The sequence below is a fragment of the Musa acuminata genome, chromosome BXJ1-4 (genome assembly GCF_036884655.1).
Source record: "Musa acuminata AAA Group cultivar baxijiao chromosome BXJ1-4, Cavendish_Baxijiao_AAA, whole genome shotgun sequence".
In the NCBI taxonomy this organism is placed as follows: domain Eukaryota; kingdom Viridiplantae; phylum Streptophyta; class Magnoliopsida; order Zingiberales; family Musaceae; genus Musa; species Musa acuminata.
Window position 1 is genome coordinate 3,671,751 of NC_088330.1, and position 17,015 is coordinate 3,688,765.

General features: G+C 34.8%; 1 protein-coding gene across 3 annotated transcripts; it reads right to left on the reverse strand.

Moving 5' to 3' along the window:
• Positions 1–6,002: 6,002 nt before the first annotated feature.
• On the reverse strand, positions 6,003–16,993 carry LOC135642117 (plant intracellular Ras-group-related LRR protein 6-like). 3 transcript variants are annotated; one of them, XM_065157988.1, is made up of 21 exons: positions 16,758–16,993; positions 16,381–16,444; positions 16,159–16,295; positions 15,987–16,073; positions 14,799–14,874; positions 14,522–14,596; positions 14,359–14,428; positions 14,157–14,234; positions 13,983–14,043; positions 13,799–13,877; positions 11,991–12,081; positions 10,828–10,888; positions 10,673–10,740; positions 10,394–10,467; positions 9,661–9,798; positions 8,308–8,412; positions 8,083–8,207; positions 7,901–7,997; positions 7,697–7,771; positions 7,097–7,152; positions 6,003–6,480 (listed from the first exon to the last, which is right to left on the reverse strand). In XM_065157988.1, the coding sequence occupies exons 1-21, from the start codon at positions 16,820–16,822 to the stop codon at positions 6,405–6,407; spliced, it is 1,758 nt and encodes a 585-aa protein (XP_065014060.1). In that variant the 5' UTR covers positions 16,823–16,993; the 3' UTR covers positions 6,003–6,404. The 3 variants fall into 3 exon arrangements, with proteins under 3 accessions (XP_065014060.1, XP_065014068.1, XP_065014075.1); XM_065157996.1 differs by having other exon boundaries at positions 6,003–6,928; XM_065158003.1 differs by having other exon boundaries at positions 6,003–7,152; positions 16,758–16,992.
• Between the last annotated feature and the right edge of the window lie 22 nt (positions 16,994–17,015).

A 17,015-nucleotide genomic window follows, 5' to 3' on the forward strand; every position in this document is an offset into this window, starting at 1 on the left:
GCCTTTCTGATAAGGTCCCGACGGCGTGGCTTCGACGTGCCACTAGCAACCCACACGTGTGAATGCAAGGAGGAATTTTCAGAAAAAAAATTATAATTTTGCAAAATTCTACCATAGAAATTTAAATTTTGAAAGAATTTTTCATAAATAATAATTTTATCCTATCGATGATTACCGTCGTCTCTATCACTAGCTGACTTTGCGTGTTGTCTAAGTTAGCTCGACTATACTTACAAAGAATGATGAGATCATGAGCGATAGAGGAGGATGAGTAAACGGATGATTATTTTGGGTATAAGAGGGATGGTCGATGAGTCGAAGGTGTGACCAAACGTATAAGCCAACTTGGATGTGAAGGCGTAGGCAACTAAGGGTTCACGTCTACTCGTAACCCTTCACCCATCGTAATCCTTGATAAAGAGGGAGGTAAGACGATGGATCGAACGAAAACTTGGATAAGATAATCTTTTTATATATTATTAAAAATTTTAAAAATTGAGATGTCGTGTAAAATTTTTTTAAAATTAGAAGTACTTTTTCGGGAATTCATCCAACGATATTTAACATAGTTATAAACAAAATCCTACAATAACTCATTTTATTTTTAATCTCTTTTCTATTTGTTTTTAGATAGTAATCTTAAAAGAAAATATTACTAACTAAATCATTGAGAAAACAAACAATTGAAGATTTCTCGATATCTCTTCTTGTCCATCATGTATGCCAATAGATCATGAGACACAATTCGGATCGACGAACGAGCTTTCGTATGGTGGACAAGAAACAGCCCATTAATAGTAGTTTAAAGATTCATATTCATGAAATCAAAAGCAATGTGACTCCATTTGATTGATTTCGATCTCAATCACGATGCTACGTAAAATTCATAGACCATGACGAAAGCATATCTTATGGAGCAATTACGTACCATAAATAAAAATAAAAATCAGAGAAAATCTAACATGATGGATTCAAAGAATCTGTACTTGGTGGGGCCCTTACTTAAAAATACGAGACAAGAATCTACCGATTAGGATTGAGACGAGCACAAGAACCACATTCTTGTAATCCGTGACGTCCATAGATTTGCTCTCATCTTTTCCATTCGACTCCCACTGTAGCTATGGATTACATTTCACGAATATTGACACTAATAAATCATGTCTTTACTATTTACCATTTAAAAAGAAAGAAATACGTGAAATGATTTGGAGTATTATGAAGTGTATCTCATGGTGTAAGATTATTGATCAATGAAATTTTATCCTTACTTACTATTTATCATTTAAAAGGAAAGAAATACGACAAATGATTTAGAGTATTATGAAGTGTATCTCAATGTATAAGATTATTGATCGACGAAATTTCATCCTTACTATTTACCATTTAAAAAAAGAAATACGTCGAATGATCGAGAGGTTTATAAAGTGTATCTCGATGAGTATGAAAGATTGTGATACGATGAAATATGAATCTTTTGGTTAATCAAACTATTCATGTATTGAAATATGCTTAAAGATAAGCGACAAAAATAGGATTAAACTTGTCTTTGTCTAAGAATTAAAATAAATCAATGTAACTAATGGATGAAATCAGAGTCAAGTTGATACAACTACAATTTTGATTGGAATTGCATCCACATTAGTCTTTAATGAGTACACTAACAAGCCAAGATTGTATATGTAGGATGACTAACATTGCTTGCTTCTAAGGAAATTAAATTGAAATAAGATGCTAGTAAACATTAATGCATCTCAATAATTGAGTGGATATAGACTCACATTAATGCATCAAACACATAATAAATACATTCCATAAATAGATAAAACTTCTTACGGTCCAACATTTGGTTTTATAGAAGATATCAAGCTTATTCAACCTTGATATAACAAATACCACAAATGAGGCTATTTCATATTTCACAACCATACAAACCCTTCTTAGTGATATATTTGCCATTGTTCCATAAAGTAGCATTAACTCAATATATGCCTATATACAAAGATCATAATATAAGTTATATCATAACTAATAGTACATTACACATCAAAATAATTGTCTCAACAATCATAATCATTTGGTTATGTTGTACCCTACAACTCATTTACATTTATCAAGATTAAAAAAAAAATACTTTTTAAAAAAATATAATCATCTTAACTCTTATCGATTTAACTCTTATCGGTAAAATTCATATTATAGTCATTGAATAGATTAAAATTTATCAAATCCATATTTTTTTACAGGTATCGCTTGTCATCGAAGATAAAAGATGATAATAAACATGTAAGATGTTGAACAATGATTCGGACCCTCGACTATACTAATCGGGTGATGTCCAAATCTATTTCATAATCTCATATACTTAAGAATTAGACAAATCATGATAGAAGTAATTATGGTTAGAAAGTGTTTGCAATATATAGTCAGATCCTCTATTCAAATTGAGGTAATTGTCAAATAAAAGTTGTTGAAAACTGACCATACTTCAAACTTTGACCAGAGATTTTTTCTCCTCCCTTTTTGCATTCTATTACTTGTAGCTGTAGGATTCCTTTTTCTACTAACAGATTCAAGATCTTTTCCTTCTACCTTTTAAGACCCATCATAGACATGAATGGATGAGCAGCATATGCTGAAGAATCTACAAATGAAAAAGTTTTCATCAAAGCTCACAATGATTTGTGATGATGATAACTAAAAAAAACTTCTGAAGATGAAATCTCTAGAAGAATTAACATCCAATTTTTCTTTTCTTTGTACCAAAGTGTCTGTGTTTGTCACATGATGCTAATAATAATCTTGATCTATCTGGTATACAAAAAATATCAGCAACCTGAGAGTGAAGAGAAGGTCAAAATAATTTGCAATGTACTTCAAAACTCCATTTGATATACTTGGTAGACTATCCAAATGTCAAGATCAAAATCCAGGTAAGCATGGAAATATGTTGGCCAGTCTGCAGTGGATCAGATCCATTTAGTTTTCTGAAGCCAACAAAATTGTGGTAGAAAAGTTTCATGGAGAGATTCTACCTAACTATGTCATCTTCTTGGTCATGTCTTCTTGTGGGCGCAAAACTCCACACCAGAAGTTAAGTGTCAAGATGGATATCATGGAGTTGAGATAACAATGTTGTCATGCAGAAGAAAACTTCTGACTTAGCCCTTTCATCACATGGAAGACAAGATTGTGTGGAGGAATAAGATGGCATGTTGTTTTCATTCATAAGCATTGGGTTCTTTCTCCAAGAAACAAATGTTTGAGAGCTCCACTTCACCACCTTTACTTTCCACTTCATTTAGGTTGCAATCATTCTGTGGTACCAAAGAACATTAGTTCTTACTTTACCAAATTTATCAGCATAATTCACCTACCAACATATCCTTCTTATTCTTTTTCATTTATGATACTAATAATCCAATTATTTCATACATAATCATTATTAGATCCATAATTTTATGATGATCAAGAAATAACATATACAAAATATATAGATTACCGAGATGAGAATATTCGTGAATAACTATGTATAATGATACGAATTTAGACTTGGAAGATCTATAGGTGCTATAATCGGAAAGCCGGCGTGAAACAATTATTAGGAGCGCTATGATGGGAGGAAGAAGAAGGCATAAAAAGATTTTATTGGATTCTATAAATAAAAAATTAAATATATTTAATTGAACTAGAAACATGAATTTTCTACATATCCTTATCTACATGTAACATAAATGTATGTGCTCATTGATTGAAAGTTCAACCATATCGCCTCTTAGGGTTCCTTTTGCCGTTTGTTCTTCTCTAGAAGAGCTTCCAATGAGACAATTTTTCTCCTCCAACTACTATTACCTTTCCGACAGCTGACGCATTGTTGAGAAGGGGGGTGGTTGACAGGAGGTTGTGGGAATCATGGCTTTGCCGATGAATCCATCCATGGTTTTCTTATTCGAAAGGTCAATTTCTGCAGCACTAGTGACCTCATTCTGCTCCTAAATATGTCTTTTCTGAATACATGAAGCAATCACTTTGTTGGAATGTAAACTGCACAATGACTTATTGCAAGTAAAGAATCATTTGATGGATTTAATTATGATTGGAAATAAGATGAAGGAAAAAATCTTCTGACTTATTCAATCTTGCTGACAAACAATCTAAAGGGAAAAGAATCCTTTGATTGATTTGGTCATGAAAGTAGAACAACTCTCTTGTAATCCTCAAAAACCTTCATCAGCATCTGCTTCCAGTCAAACACTGTGTTCATAGGCTATATAGATTGGAAAATGGGGTTGATTTGATTGTTTTAGTTCTTCAATTTATGCATGTTATATTCTCCATATGTTTGTATTTTTGTGATCAGTTATCAGTTCCTTTGTGGAGTTTGCAAAAATGCCCCTTCAAAGTATCAACTGCATCAACATACAATATCAAATCCAAGTTAATTTAATTTTATTCAACTGTCAAATGACTTAAGTGCATTTTAGAATAATATTTGGAGGAATGTAACTTTTCACAATAATATTTGTAAAAAAAATAGTTCTACTCAAGAAAGGCATTTTAGAAAGCAATCTTAACTTGCTAGTGTATTGATACAATGGTAAACTCGGAGGAGACAGACATTTCTATAATTTTCATATTTAGTGGTACGAAAAGAGATAAAAAAAGATTTTATTAATCCCTATAGATAAAGATTTAAATATTTTTAATCTAATTAAAAATATGATTCATTCATATAGTTGATATTAAAAATATTTTTAATCTAATGAATGATTCATTCATTCATATAATAATTACGATTTTATTATTGTTGTTGTTGTACATATATGTAAAATAGCTACTGATATAATACTGCCTTCAGTAATATCTTTTTCTTTTTTCTTCTTTATTGAATCATATTTTATGATTTCACATATAATATCTTGGATTGAGATCTTATTTAATGGCTTCATCCCAGCATATTATTGGTGTGTTAATATATCTATTAAAACCATGCTGATTTCTGCTGGACTGCAGCAATCTGGCTGCCAACACTAATGTTGCCATGGACTGCCAATTTGTCATCATTTCTTGATCTCATCAGGAAAGACAGATTCCAAATCTTTGCAACATTTTAATTGGCATGTATTATTGTAGCTGAATGAGTCTTCCATCAAATAAAAGAGCTGCATTAATTGCTCCAAATGTTCAATTGACTGCTTCTTCTACATCAAACAAAAGAATTGTGTTTGTATGACATATACATTTATAGGAAGGGAAAAGTTAAAGAAATTAGAATATATGTAGAAAATGAAGTGATATTGCATTTTAATCATCTCTAAGGGTATGTAAGATGTCACCAATGACTAGTTTGATGCTGCTGCAACAGGAGTAAGAGGTTGAGCTCCATTTGAAGGACACAGAAGATGTGATTGGACACACAAGCATCTCCCAAAGTAATCTTCTTGGATTGCTACAGGATTACAAACTCTTTCACAGTCTGCCACCACTGCATTGCCTCAAGAGCAATTTGTAGCAGCTTCTTCAGACCTGAAAATTAGTAGCTCAAGCAGCTTCAAGATCTTAGTAGCTCAACCACTGCATTGCTTCAAGAGCAATTTGTCGCAGCTTCTTCAGACCTGAAAATTAGTAGCTCAAGCAGCTTCAAGATCTTAGTACGCTTGGGAGCAGCAAGGCTGGTCTATTTTTATGGCTTTTACTGCACAAAGAAAATGAACAACAATAAGAGAAGAACTTAAAGTAGTAGAAATTTACCATATTGTAGAGAACAAGATAGATATCTCAACTTTCAGACACTTTATCAACAACTATTGTTTTAGTGCGTCTACCGTGTTAAGCCTTCCATTATAGAGGAGAGCTTTGGCCACTACAACTTGTCACATGGGGATTCCTGGAAAGCATTTAGACTTTGAAAGCACTTAACAGTTACCAGTAGAGTTGGAGCTGTATGGTTGCAGTGTCATGGCTTGGCCAAAGTCATAGCTTGCACTCATCAGAGTCCATGATGAACAACAAATTCTTGGTATTGATGAACAACAAAATCAAGCCAGCATACATTGTTCATCCATTAAAATGCATCATTTTACATCCAATCATAAACAAAACTGATAAAACAAAGAAAATGCAAACAGAATCAACTGTCTGTCTTGGTATTACGGAAACAAGCAACACAAGAACAGCTTACAAAGCATGATTAACACACTCAAGTGTCAAATGAATGAGCGACAAAAATGCATGGTAAAATTTGGTACATAGCATTTTAGGCCTTCCATTTGCTTTAGGAAAAAGCTGACTACAGAACGCTTCTTGTCAGACCAATTTTTGCCATCTGGAAGACTGCTGCGATCTGATCTGATCTGTGAATGATAACAGAAGGCAGGAAATATGCCCGTGTCTGCACTGCCAAACTACTGATCTGGAAGTTTATCCTTAAGATAATTGAGAATAGCCTTGGTTCCTCGATCTAGAATTGGTCGTCTAATGCTGCAATACAAAAGATCGAAACACAATATGATAACCAATGGTTTTGCTGTTACAAAAGCTTCACATGGAATATCTCCCAGGACCGAGGTTTGACATACCGAAACGTACCGCTCAGTATGGGTGGTACATACCAGTCCGATAGAGGATCAATATGGGTGATACATTGGTACACCCCAGTGTATTATGTGTCGGTATGCTCAGTACAGTTTGGTACAACTCAGTATGTACTATACCGACAGCTGTTCTATACACTGGTACAGATCGGTAATGCAAACCATGATCAGAATAAAATAATAATTATAATAAGCTTCCAAAACATGGGACAATTTTCAAGTAGAAGATGTCAAAGACAAAACTGAGCCTTGGGCCCCTTTCAGAACCATTTCCTCAACAATTATTTTTATGGGTGCAGCTGGATCATTAATAGGTTTGTGCCCTCCCCTTCATCCTGTTATTAAGTGACTCAACCTAATTCAGCATGATCTTTAATAGGTGGTCTGACTGAAAGCATTGAGTAAGAATGCTCTTTTGATGGATCGTTTTATGGGGTTGGAGATATACAAACTTTTGTAAGTGATACACAAAATAACATTTTTCAATAACAAGACATAAGTACCTTCTGAGTGGATTCCCATCAAGTTTTAAAACCTGTAAACTGGGCTCCAGCAAACCCTGAAAAAAAAAGGGAAAAAAAATTTACCAAATGTGCTCATAGTTAGCAGGAACTCTCTAATCAAACATGTGTGTTGTATTCCATTGTTAAGGTTCTCCTTCTTAATTGAACCTAATATGTGCAGAGAGAATATTCAACATAAAAAATATTCTTTTTAACCAATGAAAAAAATCTCAATTTTGTAATGTGCATGTTTCTTGTTTGTTCCTTCAATTCTCAACATACGTTGCCAAGGATATCACGTCAATAGGTTGACTAATGTTGACCAAGTTAACCAGCATATGTATCAGGATTATGGTCATAGCTTAGCTTGCCGCAATATGTGAGACACTTTATTGGCCTCTGCTTCTCTCTAAATTATAGAGTTCAATATTCAGCCATGTGGCTATACCAAAATACCCAAACATGATAATGCATTGATGATGACCAAACAGAACCTAAGGTTAAAAGATTCTATAACCAGTCAGCAAAAACACAATATATAATGCTCAAACATTAATATTTTAAGGTAAACTAAGAGCTAGATAAGCAAAGCAGCCAGACCATCTCCGGAGGAAGGATGGATATGTTGTTGTCTGAAAGATCAAGTTCTGCAAGTGAAGTTAAACCCTTAATTTCCTGCATCAATCATAACAGAAATGCTAAGTTATATATCAGGCTAAATATAACAAGAAAAAAACAAATTGAATTATCATAATTAAATAAATATCAAAGGTGATTTTATATAGATATCAAAGGTGATTTTACCTTGGGCATTGAGGCAAGATTATTTTGGCTAAGGTCAAGAATCTGTAATCGTTGCAAGGTCAGCAAGCCTTGAGGCACTTCATTGAGTTGCATCCGTCTGAGGGAGAAGAAGTCAATATAAATACACTTTTTATTATAAAAGCTTGAAATATCTGTAACGGTTTAACCATTCACTTAATAACCTAAAGTAAAGTTCCTCCAGTTGTGGTAAGCTGGAAAATGAAAAAGATTCTGGCAATGAGGATTTGTTGCCACTTAAATCCAATATTTTGATATTTGTAAGGGATTCGAGGCCATTGCGTGTAATCTGTAAACACTAGGTATTAATGAAAAAGCATCAAAAGAATCAAATACAAAAAAAAGGTACCATCAACACTATTTGCAATGTTAATCACTACCAGATATACCTGTACTAATGGGTTATTGTCCAACTTCAAACAAGAAAGATTAGGAAGAGTGGACAGCACTGCCCCCGGCCATTCTCTAATCTTGTTACCTGACAGAGTTAAGGCCTGCATGTACAAGTCTAACTTTGAATTATATATGGCAGGAATACTTGAAATCCAAAAAACTACATAATGTAAACAAAACGGGAAATTTTGAACAGATGACTGTCAAAATAGGACTTAAGAACATCTTTAATGAGCAGTTTTGTGTATAATAGGACTTAAGAACAAACAGGCTGTTGAGTTGTCCTAAGAAAGATGATTGCCAAATCACCTTTGCACCATTTTCCAGGTCTCAAATATCAGTCACCAGTATACATACCTGGTATTTAACAGACTCGTAGCTTTGTATAGGCCGATGTTTTTTATCATTTTCCAATGATACTGGGTAATCCAGGTGGTAAACTACCTGCCCACCCAGTATAACAGCACCATACCAGTCTGATATGAAGTCAACATCAGTATCATACCAAAATTTTAAACCTTGACCAGGTCAATTAAAATGAGGAAGACAACCGATCTTACTGAGCTATGCCTCTCACTCTCATGTTTATCTTTTATCATTCTTCCTTTATTTTTCTTCTCCTGAATATTTAACATTTAAATAGTATTTGTTAACAAGTTTTACATGAGGACTCAAGCGAACATCACAACATTATAAGTACGTGAAGACCAGGCATCACAAGATAATATATAGTTCATACAAATTGTGAACATGAAGAAATGTGAACACGTTCCAGACTGCATATTCTGAGATATAGTATAGAATATCAGATAATCCAGTCTATTAAGCAATAAAGGTCAGCTCTGTTGAAACTATCAAACAACCATCTGTAATTGGATTTAATAGGTGTCTACACAACACATTAAGGCAATAATATGCCATAGAAAGTCTAAGATCACTGTGCATCTATTTATAAGAAATCGTTGGTTAGATCGGTATTCTATGACTGTTAAGACCTAATATCATGTGAAGTTCAGGTATCATTACATGAATACCACTTTGATGCTGCAACAGGAAGAAACCCCTGCACTCTTTATGCTCTCAGAAGGAAAATTGCAATTGTTCCATAGACTTTTCTGGAAAACATGTGATTTTCTTGATGAATTTCGTAAACAAGAGAGTCGAGAACTGCTTTGGATGGGGGACAAAATTGTCAATCTCAAGAGATCACTCACAATGTGACTAACCAAAACTATTTGACTGTCTAAATTAACTGTTTGCTAAGCAAAAAGTTAAATTACATACAAAGATAATAATCTGATACATCAAGCAAAACTACATTCTATGTCACCATCATATTGTGTTATTACCTGAAGTGATGAACAAGTTGATAGTTCATTTGGCAGCTCTTCAATCGAGTTCTTGGAAAGATCAACTCTTACCACATCTTCCGTCTCCCATACTGTAGGTGGTACAGTGGTCAATCCTAGACCACTCAAATTTAATTCCTGATCAAGTAGCACATTAATAAAAGAGTAGGATGTGCCACAAGTAACATATTGTTATCTTTCTAAAAGAGAGACTGACGTCTGTTTAACTTGAGGAAGAAGCAACAGGAAAGTTGAAAACAAACATTGTTGTCTATGACTGAGTGTATAAGTGACACCAACCATACTAATACTCAAGGTTCTACATTTCAGGTATCGAACCCATGACGATCCATGGCTGGACCAGTATGGGTCTGCTGTGTCAGCATACAGACACATGGTATGTCAGTATACAGCATGTATTGCAGTACCAAGAAGGGGGAAGGCAAGGAAGGAGGAGAAGAAGAGGAGGAGACGAGGCAAAGAAGAGCAGGACGAGGAGGCAGACAGGAAGAAAAGGTGGGGAGAAGAGGAAGAGGAGGAGAATTACTAGGTATGGTGATCCAAATTGGTAGAATAGAGATTTGATTCCTTGAGCTTAATAGATGTTACATGCTATAGCACCGAAGGCATCTTGATCTTAGTTCTGGTAACAATAAGAAATTTTAGTTTCACTCAAGTCTAGGAGCAAATTAATCAACTAAGAAAGCAATTACAACAGATATGCAAGCTCTACCTTTGAAGACAAAGACAATCGAGTTGCTCTGGCAATTTGATCATCCTTCATAGTTTTAGTCCCGGACCCAGATTCTACACAACAACCATACACAGAACCATAATGGCAAAGAAAAGAAAAATAAAAAAAGACTTATAATCAGCACTTTAAACATTACATGTACTACAAAAGAATATGCAAAAGGTTACAATCGTGAAGAAATTGAACTCAGAGACATTCAAGACGATGAAGCACTAGCATAGTAAAAGTCATCAACTTTGCATGAGAAACTGGCATTACCTTCATCAGCAGAAAGCCGACTCCGAAGATACTTTAGCAAAATTGGTGTGGGTCCAGACACTAATGAGCTAGCAGAAGATATATTCAGAATAAAACATATTGTCATATTAAATAAAAAGTAATGTGATAAACAACAAAAGCCAAACAGTTGACACCTTCGAAGAGTTCTTATGGGATTCCCAGCCAGCAATAGCTTTCTTAGAGAAGTCATTGTACCTAAACATAAATTAGAAATTTAAGTCAATCTCACTTCAATAAAACAATAAAAACCATGAATATTAAAGAGAGAAAGAAGAGGGAAGGGGGGGGGGGGGTGTGGGGTGGGTGGGGGGTTTGTGCGGCGATGGGGGAGAGAGAGGGGGAGGATGAGAAAAATTGTAGCCGGCCAAGTTGGTGATGAAACACAACAGAATCATGAAAGCTCATCCACTAATTCATCATGAAGTAGTAGAGATAGTACACCTAGAGAAAAAGTTTGATTACATATAAAAGTTTGGATCATAACCATAATCATTATTCCATCAACAAAGAATGTGTCTATGGTAGTATATTGCAAGCTAGCAAAAGTGAAGAAATTGCTAATTATTATCATATCATTGTTAGAAGGTACAATACTGCATCTCTAATAGCTAAACATGTGTACAGAGGTACTTCCTCTCCACAAAATGAGAAAGTGCTCAACTTCACTAAAACATGGAGAAGAATGGAAAGATAAAGGCAGAAGAAAAGGACTAGAGGAGGAAAAAAGACAAAGAAAAGGGATGGACTAGTCCTGAGAGAGAAGGGAGAGACGGTAGGACAGTGGAAAAGAGAAGGATGAAGATGGAACATGCAACTCTGTAATATTTTGTAATTATGAAAACGAGGCATTTTCATCATTAAAGTTTTGATGGTTTGTCAAAGGGAATATTTACTAGAAAACTCCCTTTAAGAACTGATGTTAACCATAAGGGAAAATTAATTATGTCTGAAACTAAAGGATGTCAAAAGTGATTATTGACAAACGAGGGTGTCAATTATAGTATTTCCAAAACACAGGGTGTGAAATGAAAATTTCACCAAATATAAGAAACAAACTTGGTGCTACTTGCACCATCAGAATAACACTTTCATGATCTCTCACTATGCTTATATATGCTGGGCTAATCATCTATCGCAACTAGAACGTATTTGCAGACTTCACACAGCTATTATTCTTTATTTAAGACAGAATCGTGTAACTAAAGCAGTTTATGCTTGGAATAGCAAGTTTAAGGCAAACAGCTTACTAAAGCAAAAGAGCCAAACACCAATAACAACTGAAATATGTTAACCATACCAATCTCAGCTGGCAAGCCGGACAATGAGTTATTGGATAGATCTAGGACAGAGAGTCGCAAATTGCAGGCTTCCACAGGATACTCCTTCAGCTAAAATGAGTGAAATCAAATACATCAATGACACGATGAATATTATTATTAGTATAATGTCTATGGTATTTACTATATCAATTGGAAATGGGCATGTCTACCAAAAGGAAAAGCAAAACGTAGCTTTTATAGCTTGCCCAAGAAATTTCCTTTAACCTAAATAAAATGTCATTGATATGTAGGTATTGCATGTGATAAACTGTTCAATTCGGAAGGTATAAGGCCAGGATAATGCCTGGCAGGGTACATGCCGACATAGTGCAAAGCTGATACAAAACTCATCCCAATCTACACATACTAACCTAGCTTTATTGACAAGAAGGCATGCCACAAAAGTAAGTCTTGGTATAGTTTGATAGTTAGCAGGCATATTTTTGTGTGCAATAGGACTAACCACTTTATAGAATTAAGAAAAGGACAAAATAGAACAGCGACTAGGGTGACACCAACAGTATAAACACAGAGTCATCATCAATATGTATAAAGAAAAAAATTAAAATTGCAATTTTAGAATGTACTTTCTACTCTTGTAGCCTTACCATCAGTTAATTAATTCCTTACAATTTTAGAAAATTAAATACACAGTCTATGATAATGCAGAAGGATGAACAAAAGAAACAGAATTTGTATTATTTGATTAACAAACAAGCTTCAGAAAAAACATATCAAACAACAAAAGAGGTTTTAAACTAGGGCTTTCTAATCTTTTTCTCCCTCTTCAGCTGTCTGAATTTAAAAAATAAAGGAGCAACAAAAGGAGGATTCATCCCATGGTTCAGCACTCAATTTTTATAGCTTGGTCCAGATCGGTTGAGTAATATATCTAGCCAGTGCGGTGTAAAACCTCTTTAATTATGCTACATAGTAGATTTTCCGAAGTAAACTCTGTTTTGTGTCTCATTTTCAGCTAAAACTTGCCAAAATTTAAATTCTTAGATCAAATAATTAGTATTTCATGCAGCTCATAACATGAAAAAGAGAAGTATACAGATAGGCGAAAGAAGTTAAGCTAATGATGAACTTCTCCAAGAATTCTTCTAAAAGTATACCTTGGAAGATAGGGAATACATACACCTTCCAATGTGCAGTTGAGGATTGGTTTGGAAAACTTAGATCCATGCTGATCACTTAGTTAAGATAAGATGGTTTGACATCTTCTCATTTTTAGTAAAAAGACCTTCACTTTACTGCTTATATACACCAAAAAAAGAGAACTGGCATAAACCAATGTTAGCTTGGAGTTTTGCTTATTGCAAACATCTGCATTGCCAAGGACCACGTGTTTAACCAATCATCAACTATTGAACAGAAATCTCAACTATGCAGCATAGTGACAATGAAGGCCTAGATTGGGTAGTGCTGAATCTAGTAATTTATGTTCTTCCCTAGCTATCTCAATATTTTTCAGCTCTGTTTCAAATTTTCTGCAATGACATCCTGCATAACCCTTTGGACTTTGAGCTTCCATTTTATTTCCTTTAGTTCATTTAGTTTCCTTAACAAATCTAAATTTGCCAAAACCTATAGCTTAGGTTCTTAATCACATCCAAATCCTGATTCTTTAGGGTGTTGTCTCTAACAAGAACTCGAAATCAAGGTGGAGAAGAAACCTCCCAGAACTATCAACAGAAAACTATGTTCCAAAAAAGACTAACACTAATTGCAATAGAAATAGAAAAATAAATTGGTTCTGCAAACTATAAGTTATTTTGTTTACCTGGTTCGAATGAAGATCTAAAGTCCCTAAACGAGAAAGTGCACCGATCTCTGCTGGCAAAGATGATAGTAAATTGGTTCTGCAATTTAAGGAAATAAACAAGCATGAAACAATAAGGACTAAAGAATAGACTTTTTTAAGGAAGATGTTATGAGTACATAATGAATTTGCAAACTGGACCCACCCCATATAAAACTCAGCAAGCGAAGAGCAACCCATGATAGAAGATGGAATTGATGATATTTCTAGAGATAAAAACATATACAAAAGAGGGCATCAGAAAGCTGCAACAGAAAGTACATAAATGCCCTGACTAAACTTATATATAGCTATCAAGAGACTGGATGATGTCACTCACTATTTTGATGAAAGTCCAGTCGGATCAGTTTTACAAGTAGAACTATGCTCTCTGGAATGCTGGTGAGAAAATTTCTTGCTGTAGGAAGACCAAAAGAAGAAACTTAGCACACTAAAGGAAATATTCAAGCAGGATCCAGAAAATTGGATGGAAACAAGAAAAGTTCAACATAAAACATAATAGCTGATTAAATGCTACATACCAGCATTGATTTCTGTCAGCAGAGTCCATGACATCAGCATCTTCTCAGTGAAAGATGTAAGCTTGTTTCCCTGAGATAATATGAGAACTAACAGATTTTGACTGCTATCTGAATGTGGATGAAAGCTACTCACTAAAAGCTTGAAGAACTGCAACAATTTTACCTCAACATCCAGTTTAATCAACTTGGAACAGTTGGCAAGTTCATCTGGCAATTTCGTCAAGCAGTTATTTGATGCCTAAAGATCATGTGAAAGAACGCAAGATGTGGAAACGAGATAAAAATCGCCATATAAATATCTAGTTAGAATATAGATAATGAATAAAATAGTTCAAAACTATACTTTGTTTTGTAAAGTTGCTACTGTCCCCTCTTCATCTACATCCAAGACAAGGAATGAAAGAGAAAAGAAGCATGTAATATGCCCAATACTGGAATACCTTAAGTTCTGACAAATCTAAGCACCTTCCAAGACTGAAGGGGAGTTCTTTAAGTTGGTTACTTGAACAGTCTAGCCTGCAGGGATGGAACATATGTGAATTCCACTATGCTGAGATTGTCTCATTTTATATCTCAAAATAACGTGACCATTGCTGGCCCTATATTTGAGAGTTAATATCATCCTAAAGGGTTTAACTTATTCATAGACTGTCATTGACTTAAGCTGGATAATTGTAGTGTGATGTTAAGAATGACCCTGGGATACTCGGCCAAAATGAAAATTTCGAAGATAGACCAATTTATCATAACACATGCACTCTATCTCAACAAGAGTCCAATTCACCAAGAAGAACAATGCATCTGTTAAAACTGAAGTAATAGTTGATATCTATACATATAATACATTCGGAAGATCAGTTCTCAACTTGATTATCATGAACCAATATCCAGACAAAATAGCCCGATACACTATTTGCATCTTGCAAATTGTTCTACAGAACAGGAAATGTTTCCATTTTTTTCTAAGAAAATGAATTATGTCTACAGAAACTGTGCAGTTTTTAAGTTTTGATTTCCCCAGAATTCGCATCAACTGAATGAATTGTTACTTCAACTCAACTTGGTGCACTTCACCAACAAAATCGCATAACATACTTGAAACAAAATATTTAAGAGGAAAACATCAAATGCTCAAATAATGTAATATTAGAATATAAAGAAAAAGTTTGTCCATCATCTTAGTTCATAAAGTCAGACTTAATCATTTTCTTTAATAAAATGATTCATCACCTTTTGTGCATTAATGCTATTGCATCATTACATAACTAGAATTAGCGCATGCCAATTTAGATGATGTGTTATGGTACATCAACTCAAAAGTGAGAATATATAGCAGTTAATAAGTTCTCTATGTTACGTTAATTAATGCTTCCGGTCATGGTTTAAATATACAGTTCTTAGTTATCATGAGTTTATTATGATAATTAGATATTCACAAATATTCCCATCACCAAGCCATGTATGCCCTTCAGGTTATGACACTCTTTATGCTTTACAGAGGATGATTTACCTAGAAGTTTCTTCAGTACTGATGTGGCAAAAATATATACTAGAAGATGATCTAGTGTTACACTTAACTTTTATTTGGTAAATCCTTACTAATCTTGCATAAAGGCGAAAGGGCCTACTTGACCAAAGAAGTCACAGAGCCGATCTCTTCAGGAATGCTTGTTATCAAGTTAAATGACACATCCAGAGCCTTCAACAATGGAAGCCTGATTAACAAGGAATAACATGTAGCCATAAATAAACAGTGTATATTAATAACTAAAAGACAACAAAAAGTATAGCTATACATACTCTCCTATAGCTATCGGAAGCGAAGATAGTTTATTGTGACTGACATTTAAGACAGTCAGCATATTCAAAGTTTTCAAATCCTCGTTCAGCACCTCAAGGTTGTTATGAGCCAAAATCAGCTTTTGCAATTCCACAGCCTGTAAAAAATATTGAGTGAATTCCTGCTATAATCAAATGCAGCTTTGGCTCTCCCACTCAGAATCAGAAAAGAGAAAATTTTACCTCCCACCACTTGTCATCCTCCCCGTGCGAATCCAAGTTTCTATAAATCTCCTCGGGCACCTCCCTACCACATTTTGGAACGGTTAAAAAGAAATAAAATCATGATGGAATGTTATTAAAAATCCAACCAAACAAAAAAAAAAGGCGCCTTTCTGATTGCAAAGAACGGAAACAGGATTAAAAGTGACGATCGAATGACTATATTCTATAAATCTAAGGATCTGAAGAAAAATGGATCAGATCTAGTTATATACAAAGACAAAATTTCTCATTAAATCGAATAGATACTGCTACAGCAGCAGCAAGATCCTGCAATGCCCAAACCAGAATGAAATTGCTAGCTGAAATTAAGGCATCAAGGGAGAGGAACCAGTTACTTGAGTGAGCGATTGGAGAGATTAAGCGATCCGGACGACCGTGCGGCTTTGATAACGCGTTCCATTGTTTCTTGCCTCTCGCCTCGATTCCTCCTCACCGCTCCGTCTCCATCGCGGTTTCCTGCCTCAGATCTCTGATTCCTTTCGTTCAACAAAAGCCTCGATCCAAACACCCATCCGGTGAACGATAAGCCTGTGGGTGGACGGGCGTACTCGAGTTTACCCGGTCTCGACCACGAGTCGGCAGCCACGGACGAC